Source organism: Stomoxys calcitrans, chromosome 3 (genome assembly GCF_963082655.1).
Source record: "Stomoxys calcitrans chromosome 3, idStoCalc2.1, whole genome shotgun sequence".
In the NCBI taxonomy this organism is placed as follows: Eukaryota; Metazoa; Arthropoda; class Insecta; order Diptera; family Muscidae; genus Stomoxys; species Stomoxys calcitrans.
In genome coordinates, this window is record NC_081554.1 from 28053451 (window position 1) to 28081355 (window position 27905).

Consider the following 27905-nt stretch of genomic DNA (forward strand, 5'->3'; position numbering starts at 1 on the left):
CTTTTTATTTTGGGTGGTGTTTTTGGGGTAACGGTAGAGGGTCCGCCCCTTTCGATATCAGTAAATTATGAAGCCTATTACTACTTCCTGACCATATTCATAATCTACTCCCGAGTACCTTTTATTTGATTCCCATATTGTCATGATCGCCAAATACACCTATTTTAAGAGGTTTTGGGACTGAGGCGGCCCACCAGGTACTTGGACCAAACTCCTATTGGGTTGCCCAAAAAGTAATTGCGGATTTTTTAAAAGAAAGTAAATGCATTTTTAATAAAACTTAGAATGAACTTTAATCAAATATACTTTTTTTACATTTTTTTTCTAAAGCAAGCTCAAAGTAACAGCTGATAACTGATAGAAGAAAGAATGCAATTACAGAGTCACAAGCTGTGAAAAAATTTGTCAACGCCGACTATATGAAAAATCCGCAATTACTTTTTGGCAACCCAGTATTATGAAATTCGTACTCTACTCTTGAATACCTTTCATTTGAATCCCATATTGTCCCAAACGGCCCACTTTTATTTTTGGGTAGTACTTTTGGAGTATGGGGGAGGGTCCGCCCCCCTCCCGATATCAAAAAATTTTATAGCCTCTTGATTCTTTTCAGACCAACCTACACAATCTGTGAAAATTTCAAGGTAATCGGTTCAGCCGTGTTTGAGTCTATACGGAACAAACAAACAAACCGACAAACAAACATAAATTGAATTTGAATATAAATGAAGTAGGCGAGCTCTTAAGTGTTGAAAAATTATTGAGTCTGGAGCAGCTAAAGAAAACCATTAAGAGCACCAAACGGCTAAATGAAATGATATTTTATAATAAGTTAAGTTAATAAATAAAAAGGTAGTTCAACGGTGCTTTAAATTAAAAATAAAATGTTTACTCATGGTATTTCACAACTTCTAGAATTTTATGTGTTGGGTTTATTAATTGTTTACACAATTTATAGCTGCTAGACTGCCAAAACACTATTATCGACATCAATTGACAAAAGTTGCCATACATAATACAAATTTTTATTTTGGTTGCGTTGTCAAACAACCACTCAACTGAACGTTGGTCGCTATCCATAATCGATCCACAACTTTTGTTGGAGCACCATAGATATACTCCCTTGCTTTTTTTTGCTCTTGCTTTTTTGGATGAGAATTGCTTTTATCAGTGCTGTCTGTCTCTGTCAGTTCAAAATTGACAGACTTACTTCCATTTTTTACTTTACCCAAGCCATCACAAAGCACGCAAATTAGCTTCAGTTCTCATAACTTTGAAAGGTAGCTGTGTGTGTGTGTGTGTCTTCTATTCAGTTGCGGTCAATGTGAGCCCTCATACGCATAGCTTAAGGTGTCATCACACTACATGCTCTTGTCTTATGAGATGTCAAATTTTGCTATTGTTAAAGTTGCACACATAGGGTGATACGAATGAAAATCACTTTTCAGAATAGCATTGTTATTTTTTCGATTAGAGCGTTGCTCTATTCCTTTTGACAAAAGCATTAAAAAATCAACTGTTTTTGTTGTCAATTTAATGAAATCAACCCCAAATTTCAATAAAATGTTTTCACAACTTATGATTTAAACAGCTTTTATGGGCTTTATACCCTTTATCTGAAGATCGGTCTATATGGCAGCTATACCTAAATATAGTCCGATTTGATCCATATTTAGGTCAGATTTCAGCAGGCATAAAATAATCCTCTGTTTCAAATTTCTCCTCTGTTTCAAATTTCTCTCGAAATCGGGAAATAAATAAAGTTGTCATGGGCTTCAGACCATTTATCGGCGGATCGGTCTATATGGCAGCTATATCTAAATATAGTCCGATCTGAACCATATTAAGTTTAGATATCGGGAGGATTAAAATGAGAACTGTTTCAAATTTCAACGAAATCGGGTAATAAATTAATCGGCAGATCAGTCTATATAGCAGCTATATCCAAGTAGACACACGGACATCGTTAAATCGGTTTAGAATTTGACGACGATCCGAAATATATATACTTTGTAGGGTCGGAAATTGATATTTCGATGTGTTGCAAACAGAAGGACTAAATGAATATACTCCGGAAATTCGGAAATTGATATTTCGATGTGTTGCAAACGGAAGGACTAATTGAATATACCCCCTTTTCTACGGTGGTGATTATAAAAAGTGGTTGCCGAAGAACCCAATTTTTAGACCCACCTCCGAAGGATGGGGGTATATTCATTTTGTCATTCCATTTGCAACACATCGAAATATCCATTTCCGACCCTATAAAGTATATATATTCTTGATCAGTGTGAAAATCTAAGACGATCTAGACATGTCCGTCCGTCTGTCCGTTGAAATCACGCCACAGTCTTCAAAATTAGAGATATTGAGCTGAAACTTTGCACAGATTCTTTTTTTGTCCATAAGCAGGTTAAGTTCGAAGATAGAACTTAGGCCAATGAAAGCCACATTTATTATCCGATTATGCTGTAATTTGAGACAGTGAGTTGTTTTAGGCCCTTCGATATCCTTCGTTAATTTGGCCCAGATCGGTCCAGATTTGGATATAGCTTCCATATAGAACGATCCTCTGATGTAGGGTCTTAGGCCCATAAAAGCCACATTTATTATCCGATTTTGCTGAAATTTGGGACAGTGAGTTGTTTTGGGTCCTTCGATATCCTTCGTCAATTTGCCATATGGACCGATCCTCCAATTAAGGGTCTTAGGCCAATAAAAGCCACAGTTATTATCCAATTTTGATGAATTTTGGGACAGTGAGTTGTGTTAGGCCTATTGACATCCTTCGTCAATTTGGCTCAGATCGGTCCAGATTTAGATGTAGCTGGCATATAGACCGATCCTCCGATTTAGGGTCTTAGGCCCATAAAAGCCACATTTATTATCCGATTTTGCTAAAATTTGGGACAGTGAGTTAAGTTAAGTTATGGGACAGATCGGTCCAGATTTGGATATTGCTGCCATATGGACCGATCTCTCGATTTAATGTTTTAGGTCCATAAAAGTCGCATTTATTGTCCGATTTCGCCCAAATTTGGGACAGAGAGAAAAAAGGGAGAGAATTTCTCGCTCTATTGTATATGTGGTTTTAGGTGGCATGCGTAACAAACAATTCCCTTTGCCAAAGTGGCTATTTAGTGCCAAATGTTGTGGACCTTGTACTTCGGCAACGGATGACTCATCCGTCGGAGGGTTAAAGTCAAATGGAAAGGTTTATCGGGAGTATTTACACAATTTCTGTCCTCTAGGTGGTTTAATGTAAGTTAATGGCTCTGGGAACTATCAATGCTGCCATTATATGAGGTCCAGCATGTCGCCTTCGTATAGAACCTTATCGATTTTGTTATTTTAAATTCACATCGAACTTACCTAAGAACGCGCTATACGCTTTGTTGTAGATAATCCGCCGGTGTACATCAGGGAATTTGTCTCAAAAAGCAAACCTTAAAGGCATTGCCTCCGACGTAGTTACCGAAGGCATTAATAAGCCAATCTGGAATTATAATGAGAGCGAATATATGACAACTTTTAACTGCGGACAACGCCACTCACTATACAACATACCAACTCAGCTCGTCATGTTCTTGGGCGCATTCATCCAATACAAGTAGTAACTAACTTTGACATGGTAATGAAAGGACCAGAGTTACCAGCAGCATAAACCTTAAACTAATCACCAATACTGCTATAGCAACAACTTTGTTCTATATATTCCTGCTATGCCTTCCCAAAATGATAGATTTTTTTTCTTGGGTTATCATAAAAAGACAAGTTTTTATTCTTAAGAGAAACATAAAAAATATAAATTAAAAAAAAAATTAAATAATATAGCACATTTAACTTACAACTCTATAGGGTTGAGGTATCGTTCTTTTTTGGGAGAGACACAATTTTTTAAATCAATACAGAAGACCATCTGTACAACTATATGTAAATTCAACTTAAAATTCTGAAAATTATAAAGGTTGTCATATCAAAACAAACATGATACGCATTATGGAAAACTAGTAATGCTCCTCTTCGTTCTTTTGCGTCGCGGTGCTAACTATGGCTTACAGCTCATCGGCCAAATGATGAATATTTTGCAAGTGATCACCGTAGTCTGTGGCCTCACTGCCCACAAAGGTATCGTAATTATTAAGTATTTCGTAGTAAGACAAACGATCATCATGATCTTCATCGGTGGCCACAAATAGATGATCAACCTCATCGGTGGCAACCACATCATTGCTGGGTACCACCCAACTGAGTACCTCATTGCCGGAGAGCACACCATCGCTATTCGTGTCAAAGTCCTTGTCGAAATGTTCCTTTTCGCTAATCAACCACTCTTTGTCATGATGGTCGGCCGTCTCACCAACATATTCCTTAAAGTCGATTTTACCATCACGATTTGTGTCCTTATCACGCATTGTATGCTCCAGCACCAAGGGCAACATTTGGGGATGTTCTTCGGGATTCTGGAAGAGTACAAATTCATCGGAATTCAACATGCCATCATTATTTAAATCGGCTGCCTGGAACATCTCTTTGTCATCTTTAATCATTTTTTGTTCCTCATCGTAGCTATCGAAATCGATCAATTCCTTTTTGTAGTTTTCATCTTCCATGGCATAGACATCTTGCAGATATTCTTTCCATGTGACTTGGTCATCGCTATCCTGGTCGATTTCTTCAAAGCGATCGGCCGCCTCCTCTTCGGCAAGTTTTCTAAGATAAATAAAAAGGAAATACACAAATAAAAGTTTGTGTTGTGTTTCTCGGTTATACAATAAGATTAGATTTATTTAGAGTTATAACAAAATGTCAATTGATGCCAGCTTTGTTAAGGTTAACATTACCTAAGGGTTTTCCTCTGTCCTGGGAGGTTTGACTGCCTTGCCAGCTGGCAAGTGAAAAGTTTTAAATTCACTACTACAGCAAGATGCCATTAAGCAGACGTCATTGAAATATTTACGCCAATCAACTGATTCAACAGTTTTAAGAAAGCATTTATTATCCTAATAGCGTTGCTTAACCATGGCAAAGTAGTGCCCCTCAATGGAAGACGCTTTATAATCCAGTTTAGCACCCATATTACTAAACTATGAATAATAAGGCAGCCGACGGGCTCTCAAATGAGCTCAATGATAAGGTCAATTACAAGCTCTATGATAAGGGACCTCCTTTTTATAGCCGAGTCCGAACGGCGTGCCGCAAAGCGACACCTCTTTGGGGAGAAGTTTTTACATGGCAAAGTAAATATCAAATGTCGCCAGCATTAGGAGGAAATAACCACCACTGAAAAATTGTCTGATGTTCCAGCCGGTATTTGTTGTATGCGGATATGCTAACCTCTGCGCTACAGTGGCCTCCTACTAAGTATTACATGAGAGAATAAAATCTTACCCCATTAATGTGGCCTTCAACCAGGCAAATTAATTAACGGGCATTTACTGGAAATTACTCGGGCAAGAGGGCTCGTGTAGACCGATATTCTTTTTCTGATCAGAAGCAAATCATGCTTGAGGGGCTACACCTCCCAAGCTTCGTTGAAGAATTTCTATTCGCTGAGCATCAGCATAAATGTTTGAATTTGCAAAGCCCGACTACTGCTTTGCTCGCCATAACTGCACATAATAAACGAGGTCTCAACAGTTCCAGCCGTGCGACAGGACGGACTCTGGACCTATTGAAGACATGAGGATGTCGCCAACACCTCTCTCCAGCCAGAACCTTAAAGTTGGATCACGCCAGTGTCACCAGTCGTTTTTGGAATATAAAGAGAAGAAGTCGCAGCCACGTAAAATAATGGAGAATTTCTCATGGCATGGAGTTATCTCCAGGACTGTTCAACTTCTACCTTTTCCTACTCCGCCCCTCCAGACGGCAACGAGATCTTATCATATGCGGACGATTGTACGATCATAGCTACGGACCCCCTCTTCGATGACATCTGCGTGAGGTTTAACCACTAACTTGCTAATCTTGCCGCTTATTTCGCTGCAAGAAATTTAAAAATATCCCGCACCAGGAGTTGAATCTGATAGTCGAAGACAAAAAAAAATCCGAACAAAACAAAATATTTGGTGTCACATTTGACAGCCTTTATAAATCTTCCGCACATGTCACTGCAATTTGTGCCAAGGTCTGGAGTAAAAACAATTTCCTCGAGTCACTTGCCGGTAGCACTTGGGGTGCTTTATGGCCACACACAAAGCAATTGGCCGGTCAGGGATAAACCATGCAGCGCTGGTGTGGACTCTCCAGCTAAGCGACACACAGGGTAATAACATTTAGACCTTGCAGAATGCTGCTCTACGAATTGCGACGGAATATCTGCTCAATTCAAATGTGCACCACCTCTATCAGGAGCCAATGATCCTATTCGTACGAAGACACCAGTACATGTTGTCTAAGCAGTGTACTGGACTGCAACCGCAGAGAGCATCCTAATCACCATCTTGTGGATAGGCATCTACAGCCCAAAGTCATATCTATAGCGAGTGGTTCAGCGCTTCAAGGAGAATCTCCAAATCAGGTTGCGTTTCAGGTGGGTCCAGATAGCATTTACGCAGACACGGCGGTGGTAGCGATGAACAGCTACCGAGTGAGAACAGAACTTGGAGATCGACAGCCACAACGGAAATGTAAGCCACCCTTGGAGAAGTTTTAACTTATTTGCATTCCGGCAGATGCAGCCGCCCTAATTCCAACAGAGCTAGGATAGATTTCAGCGTGTTGGATGTATGTCCTGATTGTAGAGTAGTTCTGGCTAAATTACGTTCCGGCAGATGCAGCCGCCTCAACTCCTACAGAGCAAGGATTTATGCCGACGTTCCGATTGTGACCAGGGACCATACGATACACGTCACCTGTTTAACTGCCCAGCCAGACCCAATCGACAAGTCCCAGCGTTTCTGGATCTTGACACTCAACAGAATCAAGCAGACGAAGGATAGAACACAAAAAACTGCTACAACAAAACCTAAGGCAATAAGCGGCTTGTTGTGCACTCTAAACATTGAAAATCATCTAAGTCATGAATTGCGTGCAGACAACGAAATCCTTAATTTTTCTCCAACCACACCCCTAAGTCGATTCCAATATGTCCCCACCTAAGTGCCGGTGTATGTTAACCACGAAAGCCCAGCAATAACTTGTCAATGCTCATAGGGTGCTTAAACGTCTCATCGTCTAAAAATTGAAAATCATCTAAGTCAGGAATTGCGTGCAGACAACAAAATCCTTAATTCTTCTCCAACCACTCCCCTAAGTCGATTCCAATATGTCCCCACCTAAGTGCCGGTGTATGTTAACCACGAAAGCCCGGCAATAACTTGTCAATGCTCATAGATTGCTTAAACGTCTCATCGTCTTCCCCACATGCTCTACACGCTCCTATTCTGCATAAGTGAACTCGTAGTTCTATTTGCCCCGTTATAATATCGATGATATCGATAGTTTACCGGCTCTATACCGAAAGTTATACTGATCTCCTTCCTACTTTTTTCAGTAATGGCCTCGTCTTATTACGATGCGGATCTACCCATAGGATTTTCTTCCAATAGGCAGTCTCGCTACAAACGTTCGTCAGCCACGCCCTTAACTCGGACTGCGTCGCTTCGAAAGGCCTCTTACTACGCTGTGGCCGTGCACTCAAGCAATGCGGATCGTGTCATCCTTTAAAGAAGGCGTTAATCTCCTTCTAACACTCCAAGGCTGTTCGTAACCTTACCATCCTGGTTGTTATTTCCCAGATGGCCAGTTTATTGACCGTAAAGATATTCACACTCTCGTTTACAATGCAATCCGTGATCGCCCAGATCTCCGCCTGCAGTACCGTATTATGGTCAGGCGGTCGGAAACAGATCTCAGATAAATGCTGATCACCATGCCCCCTCTGTCCTCTAGCTTTGATCTATCCTCCCGGCCTCTCTCTGAGACTCTCCGCTCGATACCGATACCTCGATACGCTACTGCCGTTGCAGCTACTTCGTATGGAGTATTCCGCTATCTGCAACCTGTGGGCGCGCCCGGCAGTTCGCAGCTAAGCTTCTTGTGACAGCAATGAACACCACAAAAATGGGAACAATCCCATGGCAGCCGGTTGTTCGTACCGGATTGACCCGATGGATTACTTCATCGGCAAGGGCTGCCGCCTCAGTGTACAACACTGCTACAACAACAACAACAAAAATGGGAATTCAATGTTCCAGCCTGTGTGGTGCTCACAGCTATCCCTTGCCGGGTGCAGGACCGTATTATGGTCGGGCAGCCGAAAACAGATCTCACACAGACACACTCTGTCCTCTAGCTTTAAACCATCCGAGTAGCTTGAACTTCCAGAAAGCAATACCAAATCTCCATCAATCCAAGACTGTGCCGCTGGTAGCAGTGCCTCACACTCGACCTCAAGCTCATATGAAACATGAGCTGTGTGATGGCGCTAGGGTAGTTAAACGTATCAAAATATGTTGCGTGTGGCTGGTATCCTTTGGCAGGCGGTAGTACGTGCCGGATTAACCCGATAGAGTCCTTCATCGGCAAGGGCTGCACAACACAGCAACAATAGTTGCGTTGGCTTGGTCATTTTGTTAGCATGGAACAAATGTTTCGTAATGGCCACCTAAGTAACTAAGTAGGAAGCGTCCCATTTGGGTGCGTACCGAAAAGCCTAACAGATGTTGGGCGTTATGTAATCGAGCCATAAGCTTGAAATGCGGCCTGAATCCGAGGATAGTCCTCTGGCTCTACAGGAGCGTAATTAGAGCAATACTTACTAACGCCTCAGTAGTTTGGTGGACTGCTATGGAGAAAAAGTGCAACATTAGGACCATACAACAGGTTCAGAGAACATGTTGTCTTGGCATAGGCGGAGCGATGAGGACCACGCCCACTAGGGCACTAGAGACTGTTCTAGATATCCGACCCATTGACATACAGATTAAGTGTGAGGCAGTCACTGCGGCAATAAGACTTAAGGCGATGGGAGAATGGAAATGGAAATGGGAGCAGCTCGTATAATCGCCTCGATTATACCGCGATGGTTTCCCTTCATACAAGAAACCTGGAATGAAGGGAAGAGGTTTCCGATCGGGTACCTAAGACGAACCTTGAAGTCGAGTGCAAGGCACTGCTGCCATCGGCACAGTCTTGGATTGACGGAACCCTAGTATTGCCATCTGGAAGATCATGTTACACGGATGGATCGAAGCTAGAGGACAGAGTGGGCCTGGGGGTTTACATTGAGAACCCAGGGACTGAGATCTGTTTTAGACTGCCTGACCATAATAATGTCCTGCAGGCGGGGATCCGGGCGATCACGGAATTCGTGAAGTGGTGTGGTGCTAACGCGAGGACGTCGAGTGTGAACATCTTTGCCGACAGTAAAATTGCCATAAGGGCAATAACAACCAGGACGGTAAGGTCACGAACAGTCTTGCAGTGTAAGACGGAGATTAACGCCTTCTCTGAGGATGGCAAAATCCGCATCGTTTGGGTGACGGGCCATAACGGAGTAAGTGGAAATGAAAGGGCAGACGATTTGACGGTGAAGGCTAGAGGACTGCCGTCATTAAACTTGGTTGGGCGTCGAATGCGCATGCAATATTGTGGAACAGCGAAACGGTCGGTAGGACAGGGAAAATCCTATGGGGGGATCCAGATCGTGAGAAGACGAGGCTATTACTGAAAGGAAGCAAAATCATAACGGACACATAGGACTACGAGCTCACTTATGTAAAATCGGTGCGGCAAGTGATAGCCTGTGTAGGGCATGCGGGGATATTGATGAGACATTGGAGCATTTCCTTTGTCATTGCCCGGTTTTCGCGTCTAACGGATACCGGCACTTAGGTGGAGACACTATACCAGACATGAACCAACTTAGGGGAGTGGTATTGAAAACAATTAAGGATTTTGTAAGTAGCACGGAATTCCTAACTTAAAATTTTCTTAGAAGGGGTTACTTTATAGTTTTTAGAGTGCACAACAAGCCGATTGCTGGCTTAGGTGTATGTCCATAGTGGCATGGGGCGGATTAATATCTGCACCCTGCTTTCAACCTAACCTAACCTAATTAAACTGGAGTATCCAGTCAGCCGGCATGAACTGCCATGTTAGAACTTCTCTCCCAAATGATGTTGCCGTTCGGATTTGGCTTAAAAAAGGAGACCCCTTATCACTGATATTAAACGTTAATCGGACTGCACTCATTGATATAAGACTGATATAAGTATCCCCTGATCCCTGCTCACAGCGATATAGGCACACATATAAGGAAGATTAGAATGATCGCATTGTTCGATAATTGTAGATTCTCTGCATTCGTGGCAATTCAAAATGATGTGATACGGTGTGCCTTCCACAAGGGCTTCCACTGAAGCAGTTCCTCCTCTGTCGCCGAATGCAACTCAAAACATTGGGACATATACCCCCAACTTTCTATGGAACAAATTCCCCTTTCAGTAAGTATGGCAACCTTGCCGCTTGTTGAATATTCCTGAAATTGCTGACTGGAGAAAATTCTCACCGATCAGAAAGTGATTACTTTCCGTCTGAATGTTAAAAAAAAATGCTTAAAATTAGTACGCCCGAGCATTCTTATCATATAAAGCTGATATGTAATCTGTATTACTGCAATTATTGAAATTTTTTCCAAAATTCACCTGAAATTCCCAATCTTCCAGACTACTCGGGGAGTCACGTTTGCCGTTGATTTTTGAGCGCGATAAATCCTAAATGTATGCAAATATATTTGGACAATACCCCCATATGACGATAAAATAAGAAATGATAAACGACCCACATTCAGAGATTAGACTAGCAGAGCATTCTTTTTAAGAGTTGTTTGACCTCTTCACAGAATTTCAATTTGAACAAAATATTACAAAATCTATGCTAATTCAATTCAAATCATAAGTTCACCAGAAAAATACCTCTACAGACACATACAAATTGTTAGCGAAGGCAGCAAGCAGTAGCAGCAGCAGCAGCGTATGGCATTAGTATGGCAGTGTTGGCCATAATTATGCACGTGGTACAACAATACTATACAAACACTTATATACATGAATAAATTAATAAGCCGCTTGCTAAAGCCCACGGAAAGAAGAATGGACATATCAACATATGTATTGTATGTACGTGGAATGGAGGGGAATAGAGAAGAATAGCGCGTTATTAGAACACAAATACAACAACTCACTTAAAAGACCTTAAAATCCAGGCTTTCAGCTCATGACGATCAATGTACTCATCATTGTTTAAATCCATTAGACGTATTAGAATGGCTAAACGCTTTTTCGATTCCTCAGGCGAAAGAGTATCGAACTCTTGGGCTTCCTTGACATTGCCTAAAAACCAAATTGTTAAGCGATTACCATGAATATGTCGACAATTTGTTGGGTGATGACTTTGGGTACATACCTATAATAGCCTCATGATCAAATTCCACATTATGTTCGCCATTCTCATGATGATGGGCATCTCTCGCCTGATAGACACCATCCTTTAGACGTTCTTTGCTCGCATGCTTCTCATGCTTATGAGGAGCAATACCTGCATAGGCAGGCATAGTACTCACCACCAGAACAAAAGCTGTGCAACACAGCATTAACAAAAGCTTAGACATCTTTCTCGTCAGTCTGTGCCAATGGCAGTGCCCTCAATAATTGAAATCGCCTCAATATTTTCAATATATATTTTTTATGACTTATTCTGCAACCACTTGAACTAATGTTCCTGCGATGCGGTGTTTGGCTTTTAGCAAGGCAATGTGTTTTATATCTATTGGTATAATAAAATTGTTGAAATAGTTGTTGCTCGCCTTATTTGCGATTCGTTTTTTCTTCTTTTTATCGAGCACACACCATTAAAAAAAACCACAGCTGTTTCAGATGCTCCTTCCTTTCTTCTCTCTGCTTGGTGTGCAAACAAATATTTCAATTTGTATAATTTCTTCGATTCATTCGTTTCTTTTTGATGTCATCAATAAAGATGATGTCGTTGCTGCTCACACGCCGTCAATATGTTCTTTGGTTCTTTTGCAAACAGATAGAAAACCCCCAATCTTGTTCTATATTTACAGCGCAGCAATTTTGTCTGACAACCGGTGTTAGTTTGTAAGGGGTCTTGAGTTGTTGACCAGAAGAACTGAAATGAAATGGTCGACTGAAATGAAAATTTGAAAGACAATAATTAATGAAATGTTGTTTTTTTCTTTTGTAGGTGCCGTTGATGCTGTGCTCTGCTGTGGTGAGTGAGTTCATGCATGCATGTACATATGTATGTATGTATGTGGTTTGCTGTGGAGGATGGATGATGATGAGCTGTGTGCCGGTTTTGTTTATTTTGCTTGGTTTATATTCATTTTCCTCCACGTCATGTTTTTGGTTATTCCATATTGTTTTGATATTTACATTTTGTTATAGTCTTCACCGCCACCCCAAAGGAGATGAACTTATTTAACCTTTTGCTTATTTATTTATGTATGTATGTGGCCTCTATGCTGCTCTCACATAAAAAAAACATACACTGAAGCGATCATAAAACATAAACAAATAAAACAATTGCTCATATAGCTGTTTACAGCATGGTAATAAACACTTTATTAGACCCAATGAATTTCAAGGACATATCTATGCATGGATTTATTACAATAAGGCTACAATAAAATTATAACTAATTATACTCACCGGCTTATCCCCTCAAAAGCTCTAACCTACTTGTATTATTAACCCAAGGATTCTATTCTTATTTAAATATATTTGTATACTTTTATTTACGGATATCCTGCTCGCATCCCATCCTGCTATGGATTTAAAAGTCGATTTTCGACTAATCGATTAATTTGCAAAAAAGTCGAAGTCGACTTTTAGTGTCTAAAAAAAATCAAATAGTGGACTTTAAAGTTTTAAGGCCTGCGTATGCTCTCGTAAACATACCGTAAATGTAGGAAAACGTATCAGCTTTTCTGTTTTACTTTTTGAAAACGCATGCAAACGATTAACGAATGTCTGGCGACCGTAACCGGAAAGTCGAATTCAGTAAAAACAAAATTGTACGTACCGTTTTCGTGTCAGCTGATAAAATTTGAAGTTTGAAGACATTTCAAAACCAAAAATTTATGTTAAGAAAACTGCTATTCTCCTATTCCATGATTTCTCTGTGGAATTTATTACAATTTATTGTTAATAATTAAGGTTGAATGGGTTGCTAGTCCACCATGAAAAGGTGGCCAGTCTGACTTGTTGTGTTAAATAACTGAAAAAAATGAGACATGTTAGAACAAGAAATTACAAAAAGAGAGTAGGTGGTAAGCGCTGTCGTATCTTCTTATCCAAGTTAGTAATATGTCTATTCAGGTATTCCACACACTCCGCCAAAGGTCAAAGTGCCCTCACTGTACTAAAGCCCACGGCCTTGAGTTCCAACATATATACAAACTGATTTTGATCCGGCACATGATGATTATAAGCACCACATCAGTTGAAACTCTGAGCTCCAGTTTGTTCGGTGTTCATCGTCATTACGAGAAGCTCAGCTGAGAGCTGATGGGCGTGTCCACAGGATGTGGATAGTAGAACGCTTTGTATACGGAGTAGCTGCAAACGCAGTCGCAAATCAGCGATATCCAATGGAAAGTTCCGGTGAGAGGCCGGGCGGCAACGGTTCTTAGTTTTATACTGAGTGCCTGTGTGATGTGGCAAGGCAATTTATTGGCGTCTTTTAATAACCAATGGCCATAACGTTACCGCGGCGATGGGTCCTATGGACCGCAACGCGCTTGACGAGAATCTCTACCCCTACATACAATGGTAGCTACATCATCAGCAACAACAACTGATTTCGAAAACTATAAATCCCTTCCCAGAAATTCTTTTGCGTCTATCGTAATGACACGTAGTTCTCCCTGAAATGTTTCAAATGTTAAATTCTAATATGCATAATTGGCTCTTAAATTTACGATACATTTGTTCTACATTTAAGAGAGCATAACCAGGCCTTTTCGGTTGGTACCAAGGCGCATTTAAAAAGGTGGTCTCACGCAAGCAGGTGGTCTCACGTTTTGCCAACACACGCAAAAAAATGTGTGTATACATGTGCGTACATGAGCAGAGAATATGCGAGAAAGAAGGTAACAACAAAGAGAATGCAAACAAGATATGTCATATTAATACTTAGGATGACATATCTTGCCCAAAAAGTTGCCCAAAAAGTAATTGCGGATTTTTTAAAAGAAAGTAAATGCATTTTTAATAAATCTTAGAATGAACTTTAATCAAATATCCTTTTTTTTAACACTTTTTTTTAACCAAACTAAAAGTAACAGCTGATAACTGACAGAAGAAAGAATGCAATTACATAGTCAAAAGCTGTGAAAAAATTTCAACGCCGACTATATGAAAAATCCGCAATTACTTTTTGAGCAACCCAATACAAACCTGGCCAGCTTTTAACGGCTATTCGCGTGAGACCATATTTTTAAATCCGCATTAGATGGCAAGATTTAGCGCCATTATCCATTGCTTGCACTCTGGACCAAAAAGGCAAACAATTACAATTTAGTAAATTCGAACCAGAGACGAAGAAGGCAAAAGTAATGTTATACAAATGCTAATGCAAATATCATCTGTCTCTCTATCCAGTCCCCTATTAATAAGGGACATCCTGGCATGTTATATGTCATAAATTAAAACAATTTAAATATGAAAAAAAAATTAAAATTCAAACAAAGCTTTTGACTTTCTAGTGGGATTTGGATACAACTCTGAAATTGGAAAATTCAATCAGCTGGGCTAATGACTTTACCTTGTATAAATTTGCCTAGATCTGAGCTCAGAGTCGACTTCGATTCGTCAACGCAAAAAATCGATTAATCGGAAATCGACTTTCACACTTTTCAAATATCGTTAATATTTTCATTGATTAATGCTTACTTTTCGTGGAGTTGTGAAAATATTAAATATTGAAAATTCAGCGGTTTTAGTGAAAAATGTGAGTGTTTAACAAAGGTCGAAATAGAAATCCCATTCGGAGATATGTTTGGGCCGTGAGTTTACATTACTTAGCCTCCAATAAATCCGCATGTAATATTTTTATTAAGGCAGCATTAGGTAAATAACCCTACCTACAAAAACAAAAGAATGCATCTTTTTCCAAATTGTTTAGACTGGAAGTACTGCAACTTAGGATTAACTGCATTGTAGCAATAGATATTGTTGTTATAGGAATTGTAAGCAATTCATACAAAGCTATCTGATATAGGACATCAAATTTGCGTCCAAAATAAAATGACGTCAGAATTGTTTTTTTTTTTTTGTTTTAACAAATTCAGATCCGTAGCAAGGGCCTGTAAAACTTATGAAAGGTATCGCAAATGGTTAAACTTATTTCCATCCATAAAAAGTGAATTTAAATGATGTCTCTCAAATTATTTTTATGCCGTCTATTCACGCAGGGTTTCATGCTACCTCATTTAGTCCCAGTTATGAATTATGACCAGCCTGTTTTAGTGCTTTATTTGTGTATATACTTATACCCTTCGCATAGCACGGGGTGTCAGCAAGGCTGCCATTACACCAACAATTGCTGGACAGTATGTATTCCCCAATATCCATGCACAACATGACCACTTAGAATGACACATAAACAAAACCTCATGAATTACGCCTGTGCTTTAGGTGAAGACATCCTGGCCTTTAATATGGCTTTAATGCGTACAAAGTATGATACGTTGCTGTCATTGTTTTATTTTAATTAATGTGGGGGTGTATAGGATATCGTGATGTCCAACACTTTATTGACCTTGTTTGGCAATATAATCGTGAGTTAATGATGTCGCATGACACATGGGAAAATCCCACAATTTTATTGATTCTTTTGTTTAACCAATGAAATGAGGCCAAAGTTATTTTGGCTTATTTTGTTATAATAGACTGTTGCGTCTTCATCCCTATTTCGTTTAAATGTCCAAATCTAGAAACTCTGCAACTTGTTTGGGCTGATATGGTTGTATGAGTATCGAGCAGGATTTGCTGGGCAGATAGGGGTAAGGTTACACGTATTTTATGGGTTAAACCTCTCATGTATAGTACCTATGACCTTAGTTCACAGCCTGATCTCTTAAACTCCTAGGATTGGTCGGTAATGAGACTTTTTTTTCTGCATACTGCATTTTTTACATTTTAGTGAAAGTAGTCTTACATAAACACAATCTTTCGGTTAGGTTGGATGGCGCGCGTCCCGCAATCTTAATTGCTAGCTGCTCGCACTTGGTTTTATTTGGTCCGTGCATCAGCGTTCTTGCTTCTATATAAATTGAACTCCTGATTTTTAGTTCTCATTTTCGCTTGAAATATAGGAGATGGGAAATTAAAGATAGTATTGATACTAATATTTAAAACTATCGAAGATATCGAATATTGCGATTATCAATAGTTTGCCAGTTCTATGGGGTACCCAAGCCCAAATATACGTTTCCGAGAAAAAATACGTCCAAGCCATCAACAAGGAAGGTCATCCCTGACAAGTAATCCGTCGAGCCGTAGCTCAATTCCCCAGCAAAACAGAAAGAGCTCAATGTTGAGAATTGCCAGGTTCCTAACTCCGTCAGTCTCAGAGCAATTCTCGTTGCTACACATCTAACATTCATGTGCAAATGCCTAAGATCAAAAGTGGTTGTTGTTGTAGCAGTTTGAAGTACACTGAGATGATAGCCCTTGCTAAAGAAGGACTCCTCTCCTTTTCGAAAGACCTCAGAATCCCATTGATTACCAGGAACCCCAAAAGAATGAATAAAACCCCTGTTAGCTAATCGGTTAGCCTAATCGGATGAAAATTGCGCTCTCTGTAGGCGCGATGTATCTTAAAGGATACATTCAGTGTCGGATTGCTTCTTTTTGTTTCCAAATTGCAAATAGGGGCAAACTTCTCCCATATCAATGAGTGCTGTCCGATTCAAGTTTTCAATGATAAGGGACCCCCATTTTATAGCCCAGTACGAACGGGGTGCCGCAATGCGACATCTCTTTGTGGAGAAGTTTTTACATGGCTGCCATATCAAATGGTACAGTGCCTCCCAAATGTCGCCAGCGTTAGGAGAGGATAACCACCGCTGAAAATTGTCATGGTGTTCTCGCCAGGATTCGAACCCATGCGTTCAGCGTCATAGGTGGGCATGCTAAAATCAAATATCGATAGTGTGATCCATATTTTGCAAGCTCTACTATATCAGGTCAATCCGGCACGCAAAACCGGCTCCATAGGTTTTTGTTATAGTTGTAGCCACATTCTCATGTGGAAGTGGCGATCCTCGTCAAGCTCCTGTAAGTGAGCAAGCTCCTTCCGGTCCAAAGGACCGATGGCAGCGCGAATAGTGTGGTCATTGGTTATTTTAAGGCGCCAATAACTCGCCTTGTGTGCCACCGCAGCGTAGAGGTTAGCATGTCCACCTATGATGCTGAACGCCTTGGTTCGAATCCTGGCGAGACCATCAGAAACAACAAGTGGTGGTTTTCCGCTCCTAATATTGGCAACATTTGCGAGGTACTTCTCTCCAAAGAGGTGTCGCACTGCGGCACGTCGTTTGGACTCGGCTATATAAATTGAATCGGACTGCTTTCATTAATAAAGGGTGATTTTTTTGAGGTTAGGATTTTCATGCATTAGTATTTGACAGATCACGTGGGATTTCAGACATGGTGTCAAAGAGAAAGATGCTCAGTATGCTCTGACATTTCATCATGAATAGACTTACTAACGAGCAACGCTTGCAAATCATTGAATTTTATTACCAAAATCAGTGTTCGGTTCGAAATGTGTTCATTCACCGTAACGTTGCGTCCAACAGCATCTTTGAAAAAATACGGTCCAATGATTCCACTAGCGTACAAACCACACCAAACAGTGCATTTTTCGGGATGCATGGGCAGTTCTTGAACGGCTTCTGGTTGCTCTTCACTCCAAATGCGGCAATTTTGCTTATTTACGTAGCCATTCAACCAGAAATGAGCCTCATCGCTGAACAAAATTTGTCAAAATTTGAACACATTTCGAACCGAACACTGATTTTGGTAATAAAATACAATGATTTGCAAGCGTTGCTCGTTAGTAAGTCTATTCATGATGAAATGTCAAAGCATACTGAGCATCTTTCTCTTTGACACCATGTCTGAAATCCCACGTGATCTGTCAAATACTAATGCATGAAAATCCTAACCTCAAAAAAATCACCCTTTATGTGCGAAGTTTGCCTCTGTTCCTTAGTGGAATGTTCAGGGGCAAAATTTGGAATAACTCGCCTTGTTATAACGAGCATCATACACACTCAGTATTTGTGCAAGAGCCGATGCCGCCCGGCCTCTCATTGAGGCTCTCCTCTCGATAACGTGAGACTTTGATGATGCTGATGTTCGATACAAGCTTCCTTTATGGCCAGAATCTCCTACTGAAATACACTGCAAAACTCAAGAAGCTTTACAGAGGTTGATATGCTCGCTTCCTCCGAGAAAACTCCTGAACCGACTCCACAGTATACCTGTTGGTATCATATCATATAATTTATTAGGGGAAAGCCATCTTTCTAGATTAATATGTTCGGAAATTCGACCTCGAACGGGGGTGTATCCAGTTTCCGAAAGCGCTTAGTCTTGCGGGGCACTAGCCTTGATGTGAATATCTATCGGTAGAAGTTGCAGCATTGTGATGAGAGCTTCCTCAGGATGCTATAAAGTTCCTTTAGTGTGGTCCTCTTTTTCATCGCAGGCAACCATACAAGTGTTGCATATACGAGTATCAGTCTGACTATGTTGGTGTACATCCAAAGCACCGCCTTAGGTTTGAGGCCCCAGCGGCCGCCAAATATTTTGCGACACGTGTTATTCGGTTGCCCAAAAAGTAATTGCGGATTTTTCATATAGTCGGCGTTGACAAATCAAAGCATTAATCGAATTGGATCGTCATGTAACTGAGCGTGAGATAGGAGAGAAGTTAAATATACCATAATCAACCGTTCATTATCACATAAAAAGTCTTGGACTGGTGAAAAAGCTTGATATTTGGGTATTGAAAGAAATTCATTTAACAAACCGAATCAACGCTTGTGATATGCACCTTAAACGCAATGAATTCGATCCGTTTTTAAAACGTATCATAACTGGAGATGAAAAATGGATTGTTTACAACAACGTTAGTCGAAAACGATCATGGTCCAAGCATGGTGAACCAGCTCAAACCACTTCAAAGGCTGACATCCACCAAAAGAAGGTTATGCTGTCTGTTTGGTGGGATTGGAAGGGTGTGGCATATTTTGAGCTGCTTCCAAGGAACCAAACGATTAATTCGGATGTTTACTGTCAACAATTGGACAAATTGAATACAGCCATCAAGGAGAAGCGACCAGAATTGGTCAATCGTAAAGATGTCATATTCCACCAGTATTCACTCGCCAAAACCTGAGTGAGCTTGGCTGGGAACTTTTGATGCATCCACCATATAGCCCTGACCTTGCACCATCAGACTACCATTTATTTCGATCTTTGCAGAACTCCTTAAATGGTAAAACTTTCGAAAATGATGAGGCTATAAAATCGCACTTGGTTCTGTTTTTTGCAGATAAAGGCCAGAAGTTCTATGATCGTGGAATACTAAATTTGCCAGGAAGATGGCAAAAGGTTATCGAACAAAATGGCAATTATATATTTGAATTAAGTTCATTCTAAGTTTTATTAAAAATGCATTTACTTTCTTTTAAAAAATCCGCAATTACTTTTTGGGTTGACTTATGGGCGCGATTTTCCATGTTATGGTAATTGGGCCCTAAATGGATAATTATACAAAATGTTACGCTCTCTTTCTGTCAAAGCTTTTACAAACTGTTTACACATTTGAAGTTGTCCAACGCCTTCTCAGAAGATTCTATGAAAATGATAGTCATGATTTTTTTTTCATGAAAATGACTAATTTTGCTTTACCTTGAAACGAATAGCGGTGACTTTTGAGAAAGGAATTTCCAACTTAAAATGTTTAAAGACCACCTCCTGCCAACAGCAATGAAACTACTATGTCAATTTCGTTGTAATAAGAAACCATTAGACACATGCAAGCTGAACATTAAAAACCATTTTGTAGTAGACAAAAGTTGTATTTAAAGGGATTACCTAATTGGTAAGCAAACATTCGCAAAAAATATTACTCTTCAATAAAGCAGATAAAAATGTCAAACTAACCCATATTAAAATTAGTTATATTAACAGAAATGTAAAAGAAAGTAATTAAAGTGAAAATAATCTTGATGTGATAAAACTTGAAAATACTAATATCCGTTGTTGTATAAATAGTTTTTCATTATAGGCGTAGACTAACAAATAGTTTTTCATTATCTCTCCTTAATGAAATGCCAATAACACACTAACAACTGTTGCTACACTTGCTTACGCATTAAATCAACTATTTTAAAAGACACCAAACTAAACATACCCAAAGCAAAAATCACAATGTCAACAAACTAGAAACCCGAAAATCAAGAAAAAAGAAACTTAGGAAAACTTACCGGCCGTAGTAAACACACAATGTATTCCACCATTAATATAAATGGCTATTTAACGTATGATTGCTAGTTACGCGGCACACAAAAGCCTCCAAACATCGAGTACTGCCACCTGCTTGAAAAAAAAGCTCCATCGTTAGTCATTGGCATAAAAAATAAATAGAAAGAAATTACACTGTGGAACAAAAAATTCAATGTTTTCGAAAATTACAAGAAATGAGAAGGTTGTGAAAGAGGAGGTAACCAAGTCAAAGCGTGTTAAGTTCGGCCAGGTCAAATCTTGGGAACCCAACAAAATGGATTCAGATAAAAATGCACACAAAATAAATTTAGTTAAAGGGCATAATTTTACCCTACGTACCAAATTTCTGGCAAACCAGACAAAAATTAAAGCTTCTAGCAACCGAACAAGGATACTCGAGGGATCGGTTTATATAGGAGCTTTATCAGTTTAAAGACCGTTTTGGACCGTACTTCGCATAGTTGTTGGAAGTCGTAGCAGAGAACTACGTGAAAAATTTCAGCCATATCGGACAAAAATTACGGATTCCAGGGGCTCCAGACCGTATTTGGACCAGCTGTTGGAAGTCGTAACAGAACGCTAGTGCAAATTTTTAGCCAAATGGGACTAAAATTGAGGCTTCCAGGAGCTTAAGATGTCAATTATGAGATCGGTGTATATGGGAGCTATGTCAGGTTATAGACCGATTTGACCGTACTTAGCAAAGTTGTTGGAAGTCGTAACAAAACACGTTACTTTAGTTTAATTTGCTCTGACAGAATATTTCTTCCACTGGCCGAACGTAGAATAGCGTTCCAAGCACCTCGATCTTCTGCGCTCATTCTAAAATCTCTGACACCAAGTTTCGAGGTCTCCCACAACTTGGTCTTCCCGGTTTGCGTGTACCACCGTGTTTGCCTTCAAAAGACTTCTTTGCTGGAGCTTCTTCATCCATTCTGACAACATGACCTAGCCAACGCAGCCGTTGTATTTTGATGCGTGTAACTATGCTATCGTCGTCATACAGCTCATACCGCTCGTGGTTCATACGTCGTCTATATTCTTCGTTAACGCTAACTAGTCCATATATTTTACGAAGAATCTTTCTCTCAAATACTCCAAGCACTGCCTCATCTGCTTTCACAAGTACCCATGCTTCAGAACCATATAACAGCACGGGTAGTATCAGTGTCTGTCGCGAAGTAGCCTTGTTTCTAAACTGCTTACTTAGTCCAAAGTAGCATCTGTTTGCCAGTATTATTCTTTGCTTTATCTCAAAACTGGTGTCATTCGTTTCGGTTACGGCGGTGCCGAGGTAGATAAAGTTACTGACTATCTCAAAGTTGTGGTTCCCAACTTTCTCCACTACAAAACACTTCGTGCAAAATTTTAGCAATATCGGAAAAAATTGGCGCTTCCAGGGATGTTAAATAGGGAAATCGGTTTATATGGGAGCTATATCAGGTTATAAATTGATTTGGACCGCACTAGGTTTTTGTAATTGTAGCTGTGTGTTGTACACTGAGGTGGCAAACCTCGCCGATGAAGGACTTCATCGGGTCAATCCGATACGTACAATCAGCTGCCATGGGATTGCCGAACTTGGTGGTTGTTGTTGCTGTAGCGGTTTGTTGTACACTGAGACGGCAGGCGTATAACCAGCTGCCATGGGATTGACCGCACATAAATACCCCGAAGAAGTCAAAAATAATTGACGAAAGGTTGGGAGAAATGCAAAAAAAAAACTTTCTTTATTTGCAAAACAACAAAGGTCTTCAAGCGGAACCACTTAACCAAAGTACGACGCACTTGGTACAATTGTTGGAACTCGTAACAAAACACCCCATGCAAAATTTCAGCTAAATTGGAAAATAATTGCGCCTCCTAGTGGCTCAAGAAGTCAAGACCCCAGATCGGTTTATATGGCAGCTATATCGGGTTATGAACCGATTTGAGCCGTACTTAGCACAGCTGTTGGAAATCATAACAAAATACGCCATGCAAAATTTTGGCTGAATCGGATTATAATTGCGACCTCTATTGGCTTAAGAAGTCAAGACCCCACATGGTTTATGTGGCAGCTATACCAGGTTATGGACCGATTTGAACCATACTTAGCACAGCTGTTGGAAGTCATAACAAAACACGCCATGCAAAATTTCAGCCAAATCGGATAAGAATTGCGCATTCTAGTGGCTCAAGAAGTCAAGCCTCAGATCGGTTTATATGGCAGCTATACGTCATGCAAAATTTCAGCCAAATCGGATGAGAATTGCGCCTTCTAGTGGCTCAAGAAATCAAGATCCAAGATTAGTTTATATGACAACTCATGCAACAAAACATGGACCGATATGGCCCAACCGACCTACACCTATAAGAAGTATTTGTGCAAAATTTCAAGCGGCTAACTTTACTTCTTCGAAAGTTAGCGTGCTTTCGACAGACAGAAGGACGGGCATGGCTAGATCGACTTAAAATATCATGACGATCCAGAATATATATACTTTATGGGGTCTTAGACGAATATTTCGAGCAGTAACAAACAGAATGACGAAATTAGCATACCCCCATCCTATGGTGGAGGGTATAAAAATCGTTTAGAAACTCTGTAGGCGGAATGATTTCGATGAAAGAAGCTCCTAAAATGCTTTAATAATAACATACTAAGTATCACCTTACTTTTAAATAGTTCTTTGCTTTATTATTATATGAAAAAAAGCATTAAACTTAATGATCATATATAACACCCCACAACATTTCAAAAATTCCAACAAAACTGCGGTAGGGACTTTATATGCACGAATTACTAGACAAATTTGCAAAAATGGTCTCTTATTTTTACCTGCTCAAATTAAGTTTAACTGTGATTTTCGAAAAAAAAAAATTTGTTCCACAGTGTACTTAGCGCGTACCCTAAGCAACGAAGAACACACATACAGTCATAGCTAAAGTACCCCAGCAGGCGGCCAGCAAGAAAATCAAGCACACAATGCCCAAAACAGTTATAAGCAAAACGAAAATAAACAAGAAATTACTGACCAAATTATATTTTTCAACCTGCAGCCTTTCAGTCTCTTATAGATTCTTTGCGTTACAAGATACTTGAAAAAGAAATCTATTCGTTACAAATAACCAATTCTTCGTGGGTGTTAGCTCCAAAAAATCTATTAAAAATATTAAAAGCAGTATAACATCAATCAATCGTCAAGGTTAACATAGTGACAATTTGTGATTCTGAGTGATTACAAGTGATTTGGCCGTTTGTGTAAGCACCCACCCAGCAATACAACAACACACCAATGCCCTACATAATAATACGTGGTAATTTAGCCTCATATAGTCATAAATATCCATGGCGGGTGTTAGTTTCAGGACTAAAAGGTAAAATATGTATATTTTAAGCTAATTTTGTGCCATTTTTGCTAGTTTCCAATTAATGTTTTTTTTTTGTTTTGTACTTTTGATTATGTGTTTCATAAAAAAAAGAACCCGACCCAACAAATCATATGCACTTTCTTCTTTTAGATATGCAGACCACGCATACTATTCATTTACAAGTAGAAAATATACACGCATGCAATGATATCATGCTTTTGTTTAATATTTAATTTTGCCATTATTTATGTGAGCCTATTATAGGCTGGTCATGTACACATAGCCCATAAAGTCTGCGTTCACCTGACAAACATGATTGGTTAAAGAACACAAAATAAAACAAGTAAGAACGTGCTAAGTTCGGCCGGGCCGAATCTTATATACCCTCCACCATGGTCGCATCTGTCGAGTTCTTTGCGCAGTATCTGTTTTTAGGCAAAAAAAAAGTATAATGAATAAGGACGGAGGAGCAGCTACATCAAGTTATAGTCCGATTCAGGGCTCAAGAAGCGAAATCGGGAGATCGGTTTATATGGGAGCTGTATCAAGCCATAGATCGATTCCGACCATATTTCACACGTATATGTACAAAATTAGAGGTTTAAGAAGTCAAGACCCAAGATCGGTTTATATGGCAGCTATATCAGGTTATGGACCGATTAGGAACATACTTGGCACAATTGTTGGAAGTTATATCAAAACACTATGTGCCAAATTTCAGTCAAATCCGATAGGAATTGCGCCTTCTAGAGGCTCAAGAAATCAAGACCCAAGATCGGTTTATATGGCAGCTATATTAGGTTATGGACCGATTAGGACCATACTTGCCACAGTGATTGGATATCATAACAAAACACGTCGTGCAAAATTTCAGTCAAATCGGACGAGAATTGCGCCCCCTAGAGGCTTAAGAAGTCAAGACCCAAGATCGGTTTATTTGGCAGCTATATCAGGTTATGGACCGATTAGGAACATACATCGCACAGTTGTTAGAAGTAATATCAAAACACTATGTGCAAAATTTCAATCAAATCGGACGAGAATTGCGCCCTCTAGAGGCTCAAGAAGTCAAGACCCATGATCGGTTTATTTGGCAGCTATATCAGTTTATGGACCGATTAGGACCATACTTTCCACAGTTATTGGATATCATAACAAAACACGTCGTGCAAAATTTCATCCCATTTGGATAATAATTGCGCACCCTAGAGGCTCAAGAAGTCAAGACCTAAGATCGGTTTATATGGCAGCTATATCAAAACATGGACCGATATGGCCCATTTACAATGCCAACCGACCTACACTAATAAGAAGTATTTGTGCAAAATTTCAAGCGGCTAGCTTTACTCCTTCGGAAGTTAGCATGCTTTCGACAGACAGACGGACGGACATGGCTAGATCGACATAAAATGTCGCGACGATCAAGAATATATATACTTTATGGGGTCTCAGACGAATATTTCGAGTAGTTACAAACAGAATAACGAAATTAGTATACCCCCCATCCTATGGTGGAGGGTATAAAAATTATAAATCAAATCAACTCTTTTACATATATTTTTTCTTCATATTCCTAACATTGAAAAACAAAAATAAAATTCTAAGTTTGGTTAAGCACTTTCACTCTAGAGCGATTTAAATATGATAACAATTAAATATAAGCACCACAAAGTCTGCGTTCAGTAATTAAAAATAAACAAAAGAATTATTTAAACACAAAATAAAAACATATTAACACATTCCTAATATTTGGTACGAAAGCCACGTTGTTTTAAGACTGCACTTAGTCTATTTGGCATGGAGTTTACCAACTTCTCTGTTTCCTCAGATGTTATTTTCGCCCATTCTGCCTGCATGACACTTCGTAACATCTCCTTGCTGGTTATAACGTGCTGACGAATTTTTTTCTCCAATAGATCTCAAAGATGCTCAATGGGGTTGAGATCTGGTGATTGGGGTGGTGTTTTAAGCTGCTTTGGAATGTTATATAGAAGCCAAAGCCTAACAACCTTCGATGCATGCTTTGGATCGTTATCTTGTAGGAACCAAAATGTCGTTGCTAACCCTAGTTTAGCAGCACTTGGTTTCAATTTTTTTTTTTTTTTTTTTTCAAAATATTGAGATAACCCCATTTATCCATTTTGGACTCTAGCAGCTATACACCCCACACCATAACTCCATCTCCACCGTGCTTAACCGTTCCATCTAAATTTTGTTTTTCCAGCTCAGTCTCACTTGCGCCACACTATTTGCCGACCTTTAATGCCCAATCCCATGGCAGCCGGTTGTATGTACCTGATTGACCCGATGAATTCCATCATCGGCAAGGGCTGCCGCCTCAGTGTACCACACACTGCTTCTACAACAACCTTTAATGCCAGAAATACAGAATTTGCTCTCGTCGGAGAAAATAATTTGTTTTCCAGAATTCAGGAGGCTTATTGATGAAAGTATTAGCGAATGCAATCCGCTTTTGTCTGTTTATGACTGAAATATACGGCTTTCTTCGAGCAACTCTTCCATGATATCCAGCTCTATGTAATATTTTTCTGGCAGTTTCGGCACAGATGCTTTTTTTAAACATTGTTTTAATATTTTCAACAATTTTGGTTGATGTTATACAAGGGTTGTTGCTTGCCATAGTAATCACTTTGCGCTCTTCTCTAACGGATAATTTTTTTGGACGCCCAGGTCGAGGCTTTGAATTTATAATGCCGGTTTCTTTGTAATTATTAATTATGTGCTGGACAGAAGAATACGTTCTACCAACTGTTCCACCAATATTTCTAAAGCTTTGTCCTTCTTTCCACAATTTAATAATTTTTTTTCTTTCAGATATGCATATTTCCTTTCCTTTAGTTTCCATGTTTCCAAATTTATTAATTAAAAAAAATAAACGTGTAACTATCACTTGTTCTGATAATGGACTGAAATTGATCAAAAATAAGAACAAGCATCATAAAAAGTAACGGTACTTTCGAAGTAAACAAAGTGAACTTTGGGACTTTTGGGTTGTCATAATTTCTTCTTATGAGACAAAAGTACCGTTAGAACAAAAAGTAGAAGCAAACTTGTATTTTTGTTTTCTAATTTAAGAAATATAAAGAAACAACATATACGACAAAACTTAACTTCATTAATTTTTTTAGGTTGTTTTTTAATCATTAAAAAAGAAATTGTCACATGAACGCAGACTTTATGGACTATGTGTATACGATTACTTTAGTTGTTTTTTTCCAAAGTGGAGTCGAGCTTTATGTTAAGCGGAAAGATTTGATTATTGAAAAGTTACTGAAATGAAATTGCCCGACCAATAGATCATGAAAAGCTCAACTGAGAGCTACCGGGTGCGGTATCGAGTGGAGAAGCCGGGCGGCAACGGCTCTTGTTATGCCTATGATACTCGATATGACAAGGCAAGTTATTGAAGCCATTAAATAAGCAATGGCCATCAGGTTTCCTGAGAGCTCAACTGAGAGCTACCGGCTGCATCCACAGATTGCGGATAGTGGAATGCTCCATACGGAATAACTGTAACTGCAGTCGCGGACAATCAACGGTATCAAGGGGAGAGATTCAGTGAGAGGCCGGGCGGCACCGGCTCTTGTTATGCCTATGATGCTCGATATGACGAGGCAAGTTATCGAAGCCATTAAATTAGCAATGGCCATCAGGTTTCCGTTGCGATCGGCTCTATGAACCAGAACGAGCTTGCCAAACTATAGGAGTTTGACGAGGATTGCTAACTCCGCAAATATGTGGCTACTACACCCACCAAAATATAGGGAAAAGAAGGAAACCGATCATAATAGAGAATCTTTGCTACGGAAAATGTGTATCTCCTAAACTGGAGAATTAGTTACCTGTCACAGGACATATCCTACAGGAAATGAAAAGTTTCAATGGTCATAACTTATGATTCTTAATTATTTTTTAAAAAGTCGCATAATTATTGTTAAAAATTGCTTATCCATTTAATGCATTCGCTTACTAATG

The 27905-nt window shown here is 39.6% G+C and overlaps 2 protein-coding genes across 4 annotated transcripts in view; one reads left to right on the top strand and one right to left on the bottom strand.

Annotated features, from left to right (window-relative positions):
* Positions 1–3786: 3786 nt before the first annotated feature.
* Positions 3787–12807, bottom strand: LOC106087255 (reticulocalbin-2). 2 transcript variants are annotated; one of them, XM_013252240.2, is made up of 4 exons: positions 12681–12807; positions 11413–12138; positions 11192–11339; positions 3787–4713 (listed from the first exon to the last, which is right to left on the bottom strand). In XM_013252240.2, exons 2-4 carry the CDS (start codon positions 11615–11617, stop codon positions 4056–4058), a joined length of 1011 nt encoding a protein of 336 aa, XP_013107694.1. In that variant the 5' UTR covers positions 11618–12138; positions 12681–12807; the 3' UTR covers positions 3787–4055. The 2 variants fall into 2 exon arrangements, with proteins under 2 accessions (XP_013107694.1, XP_013107692.1); XM_013252238.2 differs by having other exon boundaries at positions 11413–12156.
* Positions 12808–14893: 2086 nt separating this feature from the next.
* LOC106089660 (uncharacterized) overlaps positions 14894–27905 on the top strand; it is a 30497-nt gene continuing 17485 nt past the window's right edge. The window contains exons 1-2 of one of the 2 annotated variants that reach the window (XM_059364699.1): positions 14894–14982; positions 23598–23915. In XM_059364699.1, the coding sequence (XP_059220682.1) occupies positions 23834–23915 (82 nt within the window). In that variant the 5' untranslated portion in view covers positions 14894–14982; positions 23598–23833. Of the gene's footprint in view, positions 14983–15011; positions 15102–23597; positions 23916–27905 lie in introns of those variants that run through there. The other variant, XM_059364698.1, reaches the window with a different exon arrangement.